Source organism: Natator depressus, chromosome 7 (genome assembly GCF_965152275.1).
Source record: "Natator depressus isolate rNatDep1 chromosome 7, rNatDep2.hap1, whole genome shotgun sequence".
Lineage (NCBI taxonomy): Eukaryota > Metazoa > Chordata > Testudines > Cheloniidae > Natator > Natator depressus.
Window position 1 is genome coordinate 4,013,647 of NC_134240.1, and position 12,056 is coordinate 4,025,702.

General features: G+C 43.1%; 1 protein-coding gene across 4 annotated transcripts in view; it reads left to right on the forward strand.

Moving 5' to 3' along the window:
• Positions 1 to 12,056, forward strand: part of PTPRG (protein tyrosine phosphatase receptor type G) — a 619,877-nt gene that overhangs the window by 134,277 nt on the left and 473,544 nt on the right. For all 4 annotated transcript variants that reach the window (XM_074957367.1, XM_074957366.1, XM_074957368.1 and 1 more), the window contains exon 2: positions 6,674 to 6,778. In XM_074957367.1, the coding sequence (XP_074813468.1) occupies positions 6,674 to 6,778 (105 nt within the window). The remainder of the gene's footprint in view (positions 1 to 6,673; positions 6,779 to 12,056) is intronic.

Consider the following 12,056-nt stretch of genomic DNA (forward strand, 5'->3'; position numbering starts at 1 on the left):
GCTGTCAGAGGCTGATAAAATATTTGAGGAAAATGGCCTAGTTCTGTTTAGGCAGTTTCCTGTGAGAGGGACTAGAGAGATGGATTGAATCATTTTTTATTTTAATTGTACAAATATACTGTTAACCATTATAAATCTGTTTTCTATCAATTGTTCTCTTTTTATTTTTTTCCCTCCCTCTCTGGCCTATCATGCAGTGTTTATTTTAAGACATCATCTGGAATAGTAAACGCTTTTGCAGTTGAACATGTGGAAAAGCTCAGTCTTGTGGTGTCTACATCTTAACTGTCTCTCTAGCAGTATCTGATTGAAAATAAAGCCAGTGCACCTAATCGAAGACGCTGGTTTTTATAACGAGGCTTGTTTCACAGATAGTTAACTGTCTTGGCTCACAGCCCTTAGCCCTGGTCTTGTGCATGTTCTTTTACCTTCTAAAATTTGTAAATTTCTCTGTAGCTCAAAAACGATATGGTTTTGAATAAAATACCTTTTTGGTGCACACATAAAACACCCAAAACCCAACCCCACAACTCTTTTTGCAGCCTGAATTAACCACAGGGCTAATTACTAACAGTCTGGATAACAAAGTCCCTTCATGGCTAAAACACTAACGAGATTTTTCTCTGTGCTCCTTAAGACTTCACATAATAATGGAGGGCCAAGTTCTTAATAGCCTAACTGTCAGGAATAGTCTTGAAGGGCTTATCTACATTACAAAAGTAGCACTGGTTTAACTAAACTGATTTAGCTAAAGTAGTGCAAGTCCCAAATGTAGACACACTTAGCTGATTTAATGCTTGCTTAAATCAGCTTGCGTGGGTAAATTACTGAATTAAGATAAACTGGTTTATGTGTCTACATTGGGGTTTGCACCAGTTTAATCAGAACAATTTCATATTAATTGTCATAGCAGTGCACCTCTTCTAATGCCGACAAGGCCTAAAATGATCAGCTTTTAGCTCAGAATGTAGTTTGAGTTAATCTAACATAATGTATGAATGATGAAATCATTAGTTATGAAATATCAGCCTTAAAGGGTTTTTTTTTTTCTTACATGGATGACTGTTTCATATCATTTGAACACTAATGCCTAGAGTATAATCTCTCCAAATATTATAATAGTTTTATGTATAAGGTAGATGGGGTTAAATTCTGTATTTTCATGTGAACTCCGAATATCACTAGAGTATTCAGAAAGGAATTACCTTATTGTGCCTTAGAGGGTACTTATCAAATCCATTTTGTTGAAAACTTAATATACTGAGACAGAACAAATGGAAAGCTGATCGGAATATTAAATAAACAGCACAAAATTTCATTGCTTTTGCTGGTTGTAGAAGTGCGACACGGATTGATTCACTTTAGAATATTGTGTAGGATCTGAGACTTAGTACTGATTAAAATTAGAGGGAATTAGGGATGAGAGAGATTTCACCATGATATCTGTAGGGATCTTTACCTTCTTACAGCAAATAGTTAAGATAGGAGCCAGTGCAAATCCATTGACTGCTGCTGTTGTTCCTGCTGATAGGTATCGATAGTTCAGCAGAAATCAGTAGAGTGATTCTGGGTTTAATTTTACATCCGTGCATCTGAGAGCCAAATTGGGCCCAATGTTTTTAAAATATGTATTTACAATTCTCAGACCACATATGCTGGTGTGCATAAAGGTGTGCATCTCTACCTTCAGCATTGGCCTGGTGTATGTACAATCCTATGAGTACCCAGCACCCTTTGCAGTTGGACACTGGCTTTGTGTCTCCTTGTATCACAATCTCTCTCCCCTTCTGCATACAGTGATCCCCCCACTTCCTTCCTTTTTTCCTCTTGTGGTTTCCTTCCAGGGCAACTGGTGTGTTGTTTTTTTCTGTCTGACCCTCCTGTCCACCCTCCTGCAATCTCAACCACTCCCAAGCTGCCTAGATTCCCTAGTCCTCTTTGTATTGACTTCCGACTCCCATCTGCATTGCAGGGTCCAGTACTTACTGAGTACAATGAGAAACAAGTTTGCTGCTCTCTGCTGCTGAACTGATTTGAACCTCAGAGCTCGTGAGTTCACCATCTCCCACCTGTGAAGGAATAATGGAAAACTCTAGTGATTAATGTTAATAACTTAGCTCCATTACTATTTACTTAGTGTTTTCCTGTTCTTGGATACATACGAGCTAATCGCCATCCATTTGACCAGACCATCTATCTGTCTATATAGATACTGAAATAACTCACATAACCATGATATGCGAGTGCCTCAAAAACATTAATGAATATGTCCTCACACCATCTCTGGGAAGTAAGGAAGGATTACTAACTCCATTTTACACTTGCAGAATGGAGGCTTAGTGAGATTAATTACTTGCAGATCTACACTGCAAGAAAAGATCTGTAGCAATGAATCTCAGACCCTGGGCCAACTGAGTTTGGGCGTATGCTACGGGGCTAAAAATTAGTAGTGTAGATGTTCTTGCTCAGGTTCTGAGACCCATCCCCTTTGCTGGGTTTCAGAGCCCAAGTGGGAATGCTTACACTGCTATTTTCAGCCCATCACATGAGCCCTGTAAGCCCAAGTCAGTTGACCTGGGCTCTGAGGGTATGTCTGCTGTGACAGGGTCGGGCCAGATGGCTACAGGAGAGTAATAGAAGGCAGATATATTAGCCCCAGGTTAAGTAGGTCCCTTTTCCCTGGGTAAGGTAAGAGGGAAGATTCCAGAACAATCAGGAACCTTCTGGAGACAATTAAGACAGACAGGCTGATTAGAACACCTGCAGCCAATCAAGAAGCTGCTAGAATCAATTAAGGCAGGCTAATCAGGGCACCTGGGTTTTAAAAAGGAGCTCACTTCTGTTTGTGGTGCGCGTGTAAGGAGCTGGGAGCAAGAGGCGCTAGGAGCTGAGAGTGAGAACGCATACTGTTGGAGGACTGAGGAGTACAAGCATTATCAGACACCAGGAGGAAGGTCCTATGGTGAGGATAAAGAAGGTGTTGGGAGGAGGCATGGGGAAGTAGCCCAGGGAGTTGTAGCTGTCACACAGCTGTTCCAGGAGGCACTCTAGACAGCTGCATTCCACAGGGCCCTGGGCTGGAACCCGGAGTAGAGGGCAGGCCCGGGTTCCCCACAAACCTCCCAACTCCTGGTCAGACACAGGAGGAGTTGACCTGGACTGTGGGTTCACGAAAGCGGCCAAACTAAGGGCTGCCATGAAGCTCCAAGGTGAGCAAATCTGCCAATAAGCGCAAGACCCACCAAGGTAGAGGAGGAACTTTGTCACAGTACACTGCGGTTAAAATCCTGCTGCTGGCCTGTGCCAGGTAACTCAAGCTAAGGGGTTGTTTAATTGTGATGTAGACATTTGGGTTCAGGCTGCAGCTGGAGCTCCAGGACCTTCCCACCTCACAGGGTCCTAGAACCTGAGCTCCAGCTGGAGCCCAAAGTCTACACCACAATTAAACAGCCCCTTAGTCCGAGCCCAAGTCAGCCACTGGTTTTTAATTGCAGTGTAAACATACCTTGAGACTCATCACCGCGGCTTTTGTTTCATTGCGTAATGTTTCGTTGCATAATGTGGCTGCTCACCTATTAAGAGTAAAGATGGATTTATAATTATAATTAGTGTCTATGTAGAAGACTAAAACTGCATATTTTCATAAGGATGTCAAATTTTTAGTTGCATAAATATGATGCTGACTTTAGCAAATGTTCAATTTTACATTAAAGTAAGAGATTTGTAAAGGCCTAGATTTACATAATTTAATTTTCTGCACAGAAGATACTGAAAATCAATAGCATGATTCATAGCCACACTGCAGAATTGCCACGCTGCCATTCTTTGATTGCTCAAGCTAAGAGTTCAAAGAGTTCTACAATTAATTTTAAATGTTGTGTGCTGACTTGGAGTGTTTCCCTTTAGAATCCCTAAATTGTTTAGACCCAGTCTCTTTCCTGTTTTGCCGGTAGGGCCTATCCAGCGCCTGGTGGCTGTGGAATTAGTAGCAGAACTTTACCTCTGGTGGAAGTGGCTATGTAGCATCCTTCTTCTGGTGAAGAAATCCAGAGTTTTCTGGAAAATCAGCTGCCATCTTGTTTACTGTCTACAATTATTCTGTATCTGCATGCTCAATGAAGTTATGACTATCCAACTCCCCATTGTGGGGCATTAGATAACAACTAGTTGCAGTGTACTCGTCCCAGGACACATGGTTCAAAGTCAGAACTTCCTGAAGTTCTGAACCACCATGTTCTTTTCCTGTTCCCCCAGCTGCTGCCTCCTGCTGTCTCCAGTCCCCCACGTGCTTTGTCACATCTCTCCCTGAGGAGTTGCGTGTCCCTCTTCTGACTCCACATACTCCTTCTCCTTCACATTGATATCTCCTGCTCTCCTGTCATCAGCGAGGAGGAGAGAAAGTAGACCCTCTCCCAGCAGACAGGAGAAAGGGGTATGGCATATTGAACCTGAATCCTGCAGCATGGACCCTGATTTCTTATTTCTTTAAGTTAAAGCTTTCACGATTGGATCCTGCAAGTGAACCAGGAATTTGGCAGCTGCCTGAAATGTCAGGAAAAATACTCAAAATCAGAGGTTCTGATCAAATAACACAATCTGTCAAGATTGTTGTTCACATGGGCCGGGGGGAGCCCTACCGTATGTTTTTGGGAAATTCTTTTCTGACATCCACGCTGCTACAGAACTTCCAGTTTGCCACGAAATTTAGCATGGTTGTGCTGCAGAAATCACTTGGCCCTGCCATAGAATGAAGCTCTTTGCACTGCTTTGTAGGTGGAGCAGCTGAATACACCTGCTACTGAAATGTAGCAAGCTCCAAGTTGCCTTAGCACCAAGCTGGTGTTACTGAAGTATTATTTCAGTGGGAAGAATTGAACTGAACTGCCCATACTTGGTGTTCCGTGAAGGTTTGTTACAAGCCCAGCCTTGCTATGCTTGGCTTGAGAGGTGATGGGCATACAGCACCTGTGGTACGGCTACTAGAAGCAGTAACCTTTTGGACCTTTACTGAAGTTAAGTGTTGGAATTATTTAATTAGTACCTTCCTGATTAAATAACAGAACTGAGAACAGTCAGACTTAAATTGCTGTTGAGTCAGACTATGCTTTTCAAATAATGCCTAGACAGTTCTCTTTGGAATTAAAAGGAGGTTTTATTTTTTGTGTTCTCTGCATTTATTATAAGATCTAGGTATGCAGATGCGGTGTATTGTGAAAGAAAATGGAATTCTCTGTCAGACTACCTTTCTGACATTTGTCAACTCATACAGCTCAGATTTGATTGTCACGTGTACAGAAGCAATACACAAAATCTTCCTGTATAAACTTGCCCTCTTGTGAAAGCTGAGCAATTCTTTAAAAGAAAGAAGCAGATGTTAACAGTAACAAGAAAAAAGCATGAAAGTACTCTGTGGCACAATGTAGTGAGTATTCCCTCTTTTGTTTCGTTTGGTGGGTTCAAGTTCTTTACTTTATGAAAGCGAACCAGGTCGGTGACTCCTTTTTAATGATGTTTTTGCTGCGTTGTGGTCTTGGGATTGTACACAATGTGGCTGCCTGACACTATCACCCCTTGCCTTGGCTGGAAGGCAGTGTCAATGTCCTCCATGCTGGATTGGATGGCATGAGCTGCTGAAGTGTGACTTCCCCTCAATGAAGTTCTCAAGCCTTCACCACTTTGGCCAATTAATCTCAGCCTCACCAAAGACCTCCACACAGTGGTAGAGAGGGGGGTTCTTTGTCGTAGGAGAGCTACCTGTTTGGGGATTTTTACATGTTGTTTCTGCTGTAGTGCTGTATCAAAAGCAGAAAGTGTATAGAATGTGCTGGACTCTGGCACGCGTGTTTCTCAAGAATCTGTCTACCTGCTGTTTTTCCGAGAGCAGTTATTGTTTTGTGTATGAATAGTAAAGCAAGTCCACACATACCCTTTGTGTGGCTAGATAGAAAGTCTATCGACAGCCTAAATGTCCTGGGCTAGACTCTCTGCTGGTGTATGTCTGCTATTGATACCTTGCATGATACTCTTTATGGATAAATACTCTGTAAGATGTGCTTGCTGTTGTGAGTTTGTCAAGTCTGAGGTGAGAGTTGTTGGCAAAGAACAGGGGACTCTTTGCCTAGGAGCCTCTGTGTCACAGTAACCCACTGTTGTCTCTTCAGAGACCGTATGCCTGACTCAAGAGTCTGTACACATACAGTCCAGGCTGAAATTGGGTTGTCATTTATTATTTGTGTTACTGTAGCACCTAAGAGCCCCAGTCATGGCCCAGGACCCCATTGTGCTAGGTGCTGTATAAACATAGAACAAAAAGATAATCCCTTCCCCAAAGCGTACCCACCTAGCCCCCTTTCCTCCAATAGCATTGTCAGCCTGAACATCCCATGACTTCCTTCTCTCTTCTTTGCACCCTCTTCCATTCTGCTCCCCCACACCAAAGAAAGGTCTTCATTCAGAAGAAGCTACAAAACCTATTCCGAAGGTAACTCAGTCATGAGGGTTTCCCAGTACGTCCTGTCTTCTGTGTCGTCTCTTTAGATTGTGAACTCTTCAGGAGTAAGGAGCATCTCTGTTTCATGAACAGCACCACACCCATTGTCTCTGCTTAACATATAATATTTTTAGAGAGTGAACGTCATTTTCCTAATTGCTGCTGTTTCTTTTCTTTTCTCAGCTCTGACTGAAGGGTACGTTGGCTCACTACATGAAAACAGACATGGTAGTTCTGTGCAAATACGGCGGCGTAAGGCCTCGGGGGATTCTTACTGGGCTTACTCAGGTGAGTTGACTCATACTATATTGGAGTGAAATGTGACTGGGACACTGCCAACCCCCAAACTACCTGTTTACAATGTTTGTTGTATTAGTTTTGCTGCTCCGTATGCGTCAGAAACTTGAAACAGGAATCGACTTTAATTTTGCAAGCTTTGCAACTTGGTTTTTTGTACTGACACTCCTGAAAATTCAAGAGCTTGACTGACCCACCGTGACCTTGCCTTCCACACACAACAGCACAATTATATAGCACTCTCATGCACTGCTCTTGGAGCCACTGCACTCCCCCACCCGCTCTCCACAGAATGGCACTGAAGACTTGTGATGGTTCTTGGAGTGCCCAGGACTGAGTCCCCTAGGTACCTCCCTGCCTCCAGCAAGAGAGAGACTTGCTGGTGCTTAACTGAGTGTCAGCTCCCAGTCTGTCAGCCACCCAAGCACTCTGGGATATACCAGCCTTCCCTTTGCCTTGTAGATTAATAATAGGTGCACCCCATCACCGAACCCTTTGGAAACATTCCCCTACAGTAATCAGCCCTTTAACCACTGAACACACTCAGTAATACCGGGTCTGCTCTCCCCAAAGGAGCAATGCACACGCCAGCTTGAATGATTGAGCTCCGGATCACCTCCTTAAATAATATCACAGCACTGAGATACGTTTATAGTGAAAACAATCATACGTTTATTATCAAAGATCAAGATTCAAGAGCGAGTGAGTGAGGATCATGGTAACAGGAGGGTTACAGATGCAACAAAATCATTACATGGTTCCTAGAGACTAAACTTAAAACTTATTCAGACAGAAAGTTAGCCTAAGTTATCTCACCTCAAATGTCCTTTGCAGCATTTTCAGCCAAGCTGGGTTGAGAGTCTGTTTTCATTAATGTAATCTCATTGCCCGATTACTTCCTAGATTCAGGATAAAGAGGTGTCTTCCTTGCCATCTACTTATATCCCCAGAGTTCATTGTTTGTTCCCCAACTCAGGAGAACCCCCGTGGCTTATTTACCTGTATTTTGTTATCCTGTTGATTTCACATCTCCCTATTAGCTTTGTATGTAAACTGTGTTAGCTTATAATGCTTAAATTACAAGTTGCACAGACAGGTGAATAAACCTCCTTTGTCTGAGAGAAAATCTGGTTGCTAGTTCTTCCTTGACAGGAATATATTTTCAGGATACATACATTACTTTTTACAAAGTATCTGTATGTACATATCACAATGATATTAATGAACTGTGTGAGCGTGGCTTTCATTTAGGACCTTATATAATATTCTTTGGTGAACCCTAATGTATATATCAGGATATTCTTGTAACCCCCTTTACTGGTTGACATTGAGGTGTTCTTAGGGTTACATGAGTATTGTATATTTTAAGTGTGCATGCTTCCAATTTTACAGTTTTGCAGATTACGCTCCTGCTAGGTTTTCAACTCTTGGGCTCCCCGACCCCAGTCAAAAATCCCTTACCCACTTCTCACTCAGATACCAGTTTTCCAGGTCAGTCTTCCCACCACTGCTTGCTTTCCCCTCACTTTTCCCCAAACTTTCCCAACTTGCTCTCCTACTTCTCTTTCTTACCTCAAGCAGTTCTTCTGGATCCTTCTAAGGAATTTTCTGCTCCCACAAATTCACACTTTACTATTTTCCCTTTCACAAATAATCCCCCAGCCTATCATATGCTATTCAAACAATCTCCCAGCATCTCACGGTGCAAGTGTGAGTGTCCAAATGCCAACCTTTTGGGGCTTTCAAATGACTGCTTTGCATGTATATATTTTACAGTTTTGCATGACAGTGAGACAGACTGATGCAACATATGTTAGAGAAGGTAGGATTTGGTGGATGTTTTATTGTTTGTCCTCTTGGCTTGGTAGGAAAGGTTTAGGAGAAACCTGCTCTCGTGGATCAGTTTTGAGACTACTAATCAAGATACAAAGTAACTTGTACTAACCCACCTCCATATGCAATTCTCTGGTTATTGCAGACCTGGAAGCTTCTAGACCTCCAGTTTATTTGCAGACCAGTTCCTCAAGAACGGGGGGATGGGAGAAAAAAAAAGAAAAGTTCATGTTGGTAGCTATGGTTCTGTTTGCAGAAACTGTTTCCACACACTTGTGTCTTTCTGAAGGTCCATTGTGTCATTAATTTTGCCACACTTCTTTTGAAAGGACTTGTGATGTATTTTACACATTTGATGTTAGTCCTGATGGAGACATTGTGCAGAACTGGTTTTATCAAAATGATAAAGTTGGGTTTCTAAGGAATTTGAATACTGATGTCAGCTAAATAAGAAAATTATAACCTAGATAATACTGCTAATTCTGTCCTCAGTAATAAATTATCAGTTTCACTGAAAGTGCATGACTAGCTGAGGTTAGAATTCATCCATTAATACACAAAAACATCAGATGTCACAGTTTCCTTTAATTTGATGTCATAATAAGAGATGCTGTCTCATTTGCAAATGAGATCGTATAAACAAAACACACTTCGGGAACAGATGACAAATAAACTCTTTCCACTTAAATGTTGAGAATACTCGCAAATGAATGGGAAAGGTATTGTCACAAATTTTATTTCTTTTTTGGAATTTAAATAATCTGATAGTAGAAGGAAACAAATCATGGAAAAATCTGTATGTTAAAATGGATAGTCTGTCGATTCTTATCTGTACTCTACCAACTATACAAAAATTACAGGTTAAGTGGTATTTAGCATGTTTCCTTGGTTTTGGTTATCTAAAAATGTAATTGGAATGTTCATTGCAGCCTAAAAGGAAAATGTTTCAAGAAAACAAATAAAACACTATTGGAATTAGTCTGCTGTCATAGATATGAAAACTCTTTGCATGAGTTATTGGATTTTGTTTTTAATCAGTCCTGCAGTTTATGAAACGTCTCTGCATGTGACAATTTTCTAAATTCTATTTTCATGACTATTCAGTTTTTTCGTTGGTGACTAATATCACCTTTTCCCCAATAAAAGCTTTTACCCTCCACTACTCATTTTAGATTTATGTCAGTGTAAAATATATAGACCAATCTTTAATTACACGTTATCTATTGGCTTTTTTGCTTCGTTTTGTGTATTGATAAATCTCCAGCTTCTTCAGGGAAAATAGCCAATCTGTTTTGTTTTACAGAGAACAGATAGTGTTTTCTCAGTTGTCAATCACATGCAGTTCTACCTGATTAGTGTTATCTAATTAGAATCCTTTTCGTGACTATTGCTGATAAAAGAAGTAAAATCGGGAAATAGAGGCATAAGAATAACCACACTGGGTCAAACCAATGATCCATCTAGCCCAATATCTTGTCTCCTGTCAGTGGCCACTGTCAGATGCTTCAGAGGGAATGAACAAAACAGGCAGGGGTGAAAGTAACTTAAAGGACTTACTGGTACACTGGAGTCCTGAGTGGGGTCGTGGCCTCAACCGGAAGAGGCGATTTAAAGGCCCCAGAGCTCTGGCTGGGAGCCCTGGGGCCTTTAAATCACCCCGGAGCTACCAGCTGCAGAGGCAGCTGTGAGCCCCGGTGAATTAAAGGGCCCGGGGCTCCGGCCGCCGCAGAGCTCCAGGCATTTTAAATCCCTGCTGGAGCCTGGCTGCCAGAGCCCCGGGGCTCCGGCAGCCGGGCTCAGGCGGGGACTTAAAGGGCCCGGTGCTCCGGCCACTGCGGGGAGCCCCCGCCCGAGCCCCGCTGCCAGAGCTCCGGTGATGCTTTAAAGGGTCTGGGGCTCCCCGCAGTGGGAGGGGAGCCTTGGGCCCTTTAAAGCGCCACCCGAGCCCCGCTGCCGGAGCTCTGGCAGAGCTTTAAAAGGCCTTGGGCTCCCCACAGCGGCCGGAGCCCCGGGCCCTTTAAATCCCTGCCGGTGCCCTGCCGCCACTCCCTGTAGCGGCGGCAGGACACTGGCGGTGCTTTAAAGGGCCCGGGGCTCCCCGCAGTGGCAGGAGCACCTGGCCCTTTAAATCCCCGCCAGAGCCCGGCTCCGGCAGCCAGGCTCCAGCGGTGCTTTAAAGGGCCCGGGAGTCCTGCCACTGCGGGGAGCCCCGGGCCCTTTAAAGCGCGGCCCAAGCCCTGCTGCTGGAGCTCCGGAGGCGATTTAAAGGGCTTGGGGCTCCCTGCAGTGGCAGGACCCCCGGGCCCTTTAAATCACTGCTGGGGAAGCCGGTCCGGTCCGGCACGGCGTACTGGCTCTTGCTGGTACACCAAACCGGACCGTACCGGCTTACTTTCATCTCTGAAAACAGCGGAATTTATTGAGGAATCCATCCCCTGTCATCCAGTCCTACTTTCTGGCACTTGGAGGTTTAGGGACACCCGGAGCATGAGGTTACATTCATGAATATCTTGGCTAATTACCGTTGATGGACCTATCCTCCACGAACTTTTCTAGTTCGTTTTTGAACCCAGTTATACTTTTGGCCTTCACAACTTCCCCTGGGTATGAGTTCCACAGATTTACAGTGCATTGTGTGGAGTACATCCTTGAGGTTGTTTTAAATCTGCTGCCTCTTAATATAATTGGGGGACCTTTGGGTCTTGCGGTGAGGAGTAAATATAACTCTTTCTCCAGACCATTCGTGATTTTATGGACCTCTGTCCTATCCCCCCTTAGTTGTCTCTTTTTTCTAAGCTGAACGGTCCCAGGCTTTTTAATCTCTCCTCGTATGGAAGTTGTTCCATACCCAGAGTCATTTTTGTCGCTTTGCTCTACCTTTTCCAATTCTAATATATCTTTTTTGAGATGGAGTGACAAGAACTACATTCAAGGTGTGGACGTTTCATGGATTTATATAATGGCATTATGATATTTTCTGTTTTATTATCTATCCCTTTCCAAGTGGTTCCTAACTTTGTTAGCTTTTTTGACTGCTGCTGCACATTGAGCAGATTATTTGAGAGAACTATCCCCCATGATTCCAAGATCTTTCTTGAGTGGTAACAGCTAATTTAGAACCCATCATTTTATGTGTGTAGTTGGCATTATATTTTCTAATGTGCTTTACTTTGCACTTATCAACATTCAATTTCATCTGCCATTTTGTTGCCCAGTCACCCAGTTTTGTGAGATCCCCTGAACCTCTTCATAGTCAGCTTTGGGTTTAACTATCTTGAGTAATTTTGTATCATCTGCAAAACTTTGCCTCCTCACTGTTCACCTCTTTTTCCAGATCATTTATGAATGTTTAACAGCACAGGTCCCAATACAGATCCTGAGGGGACCCCACTATTTACCTCTCTCCATTGTGAAAACTGACCATTTATTCCTATCC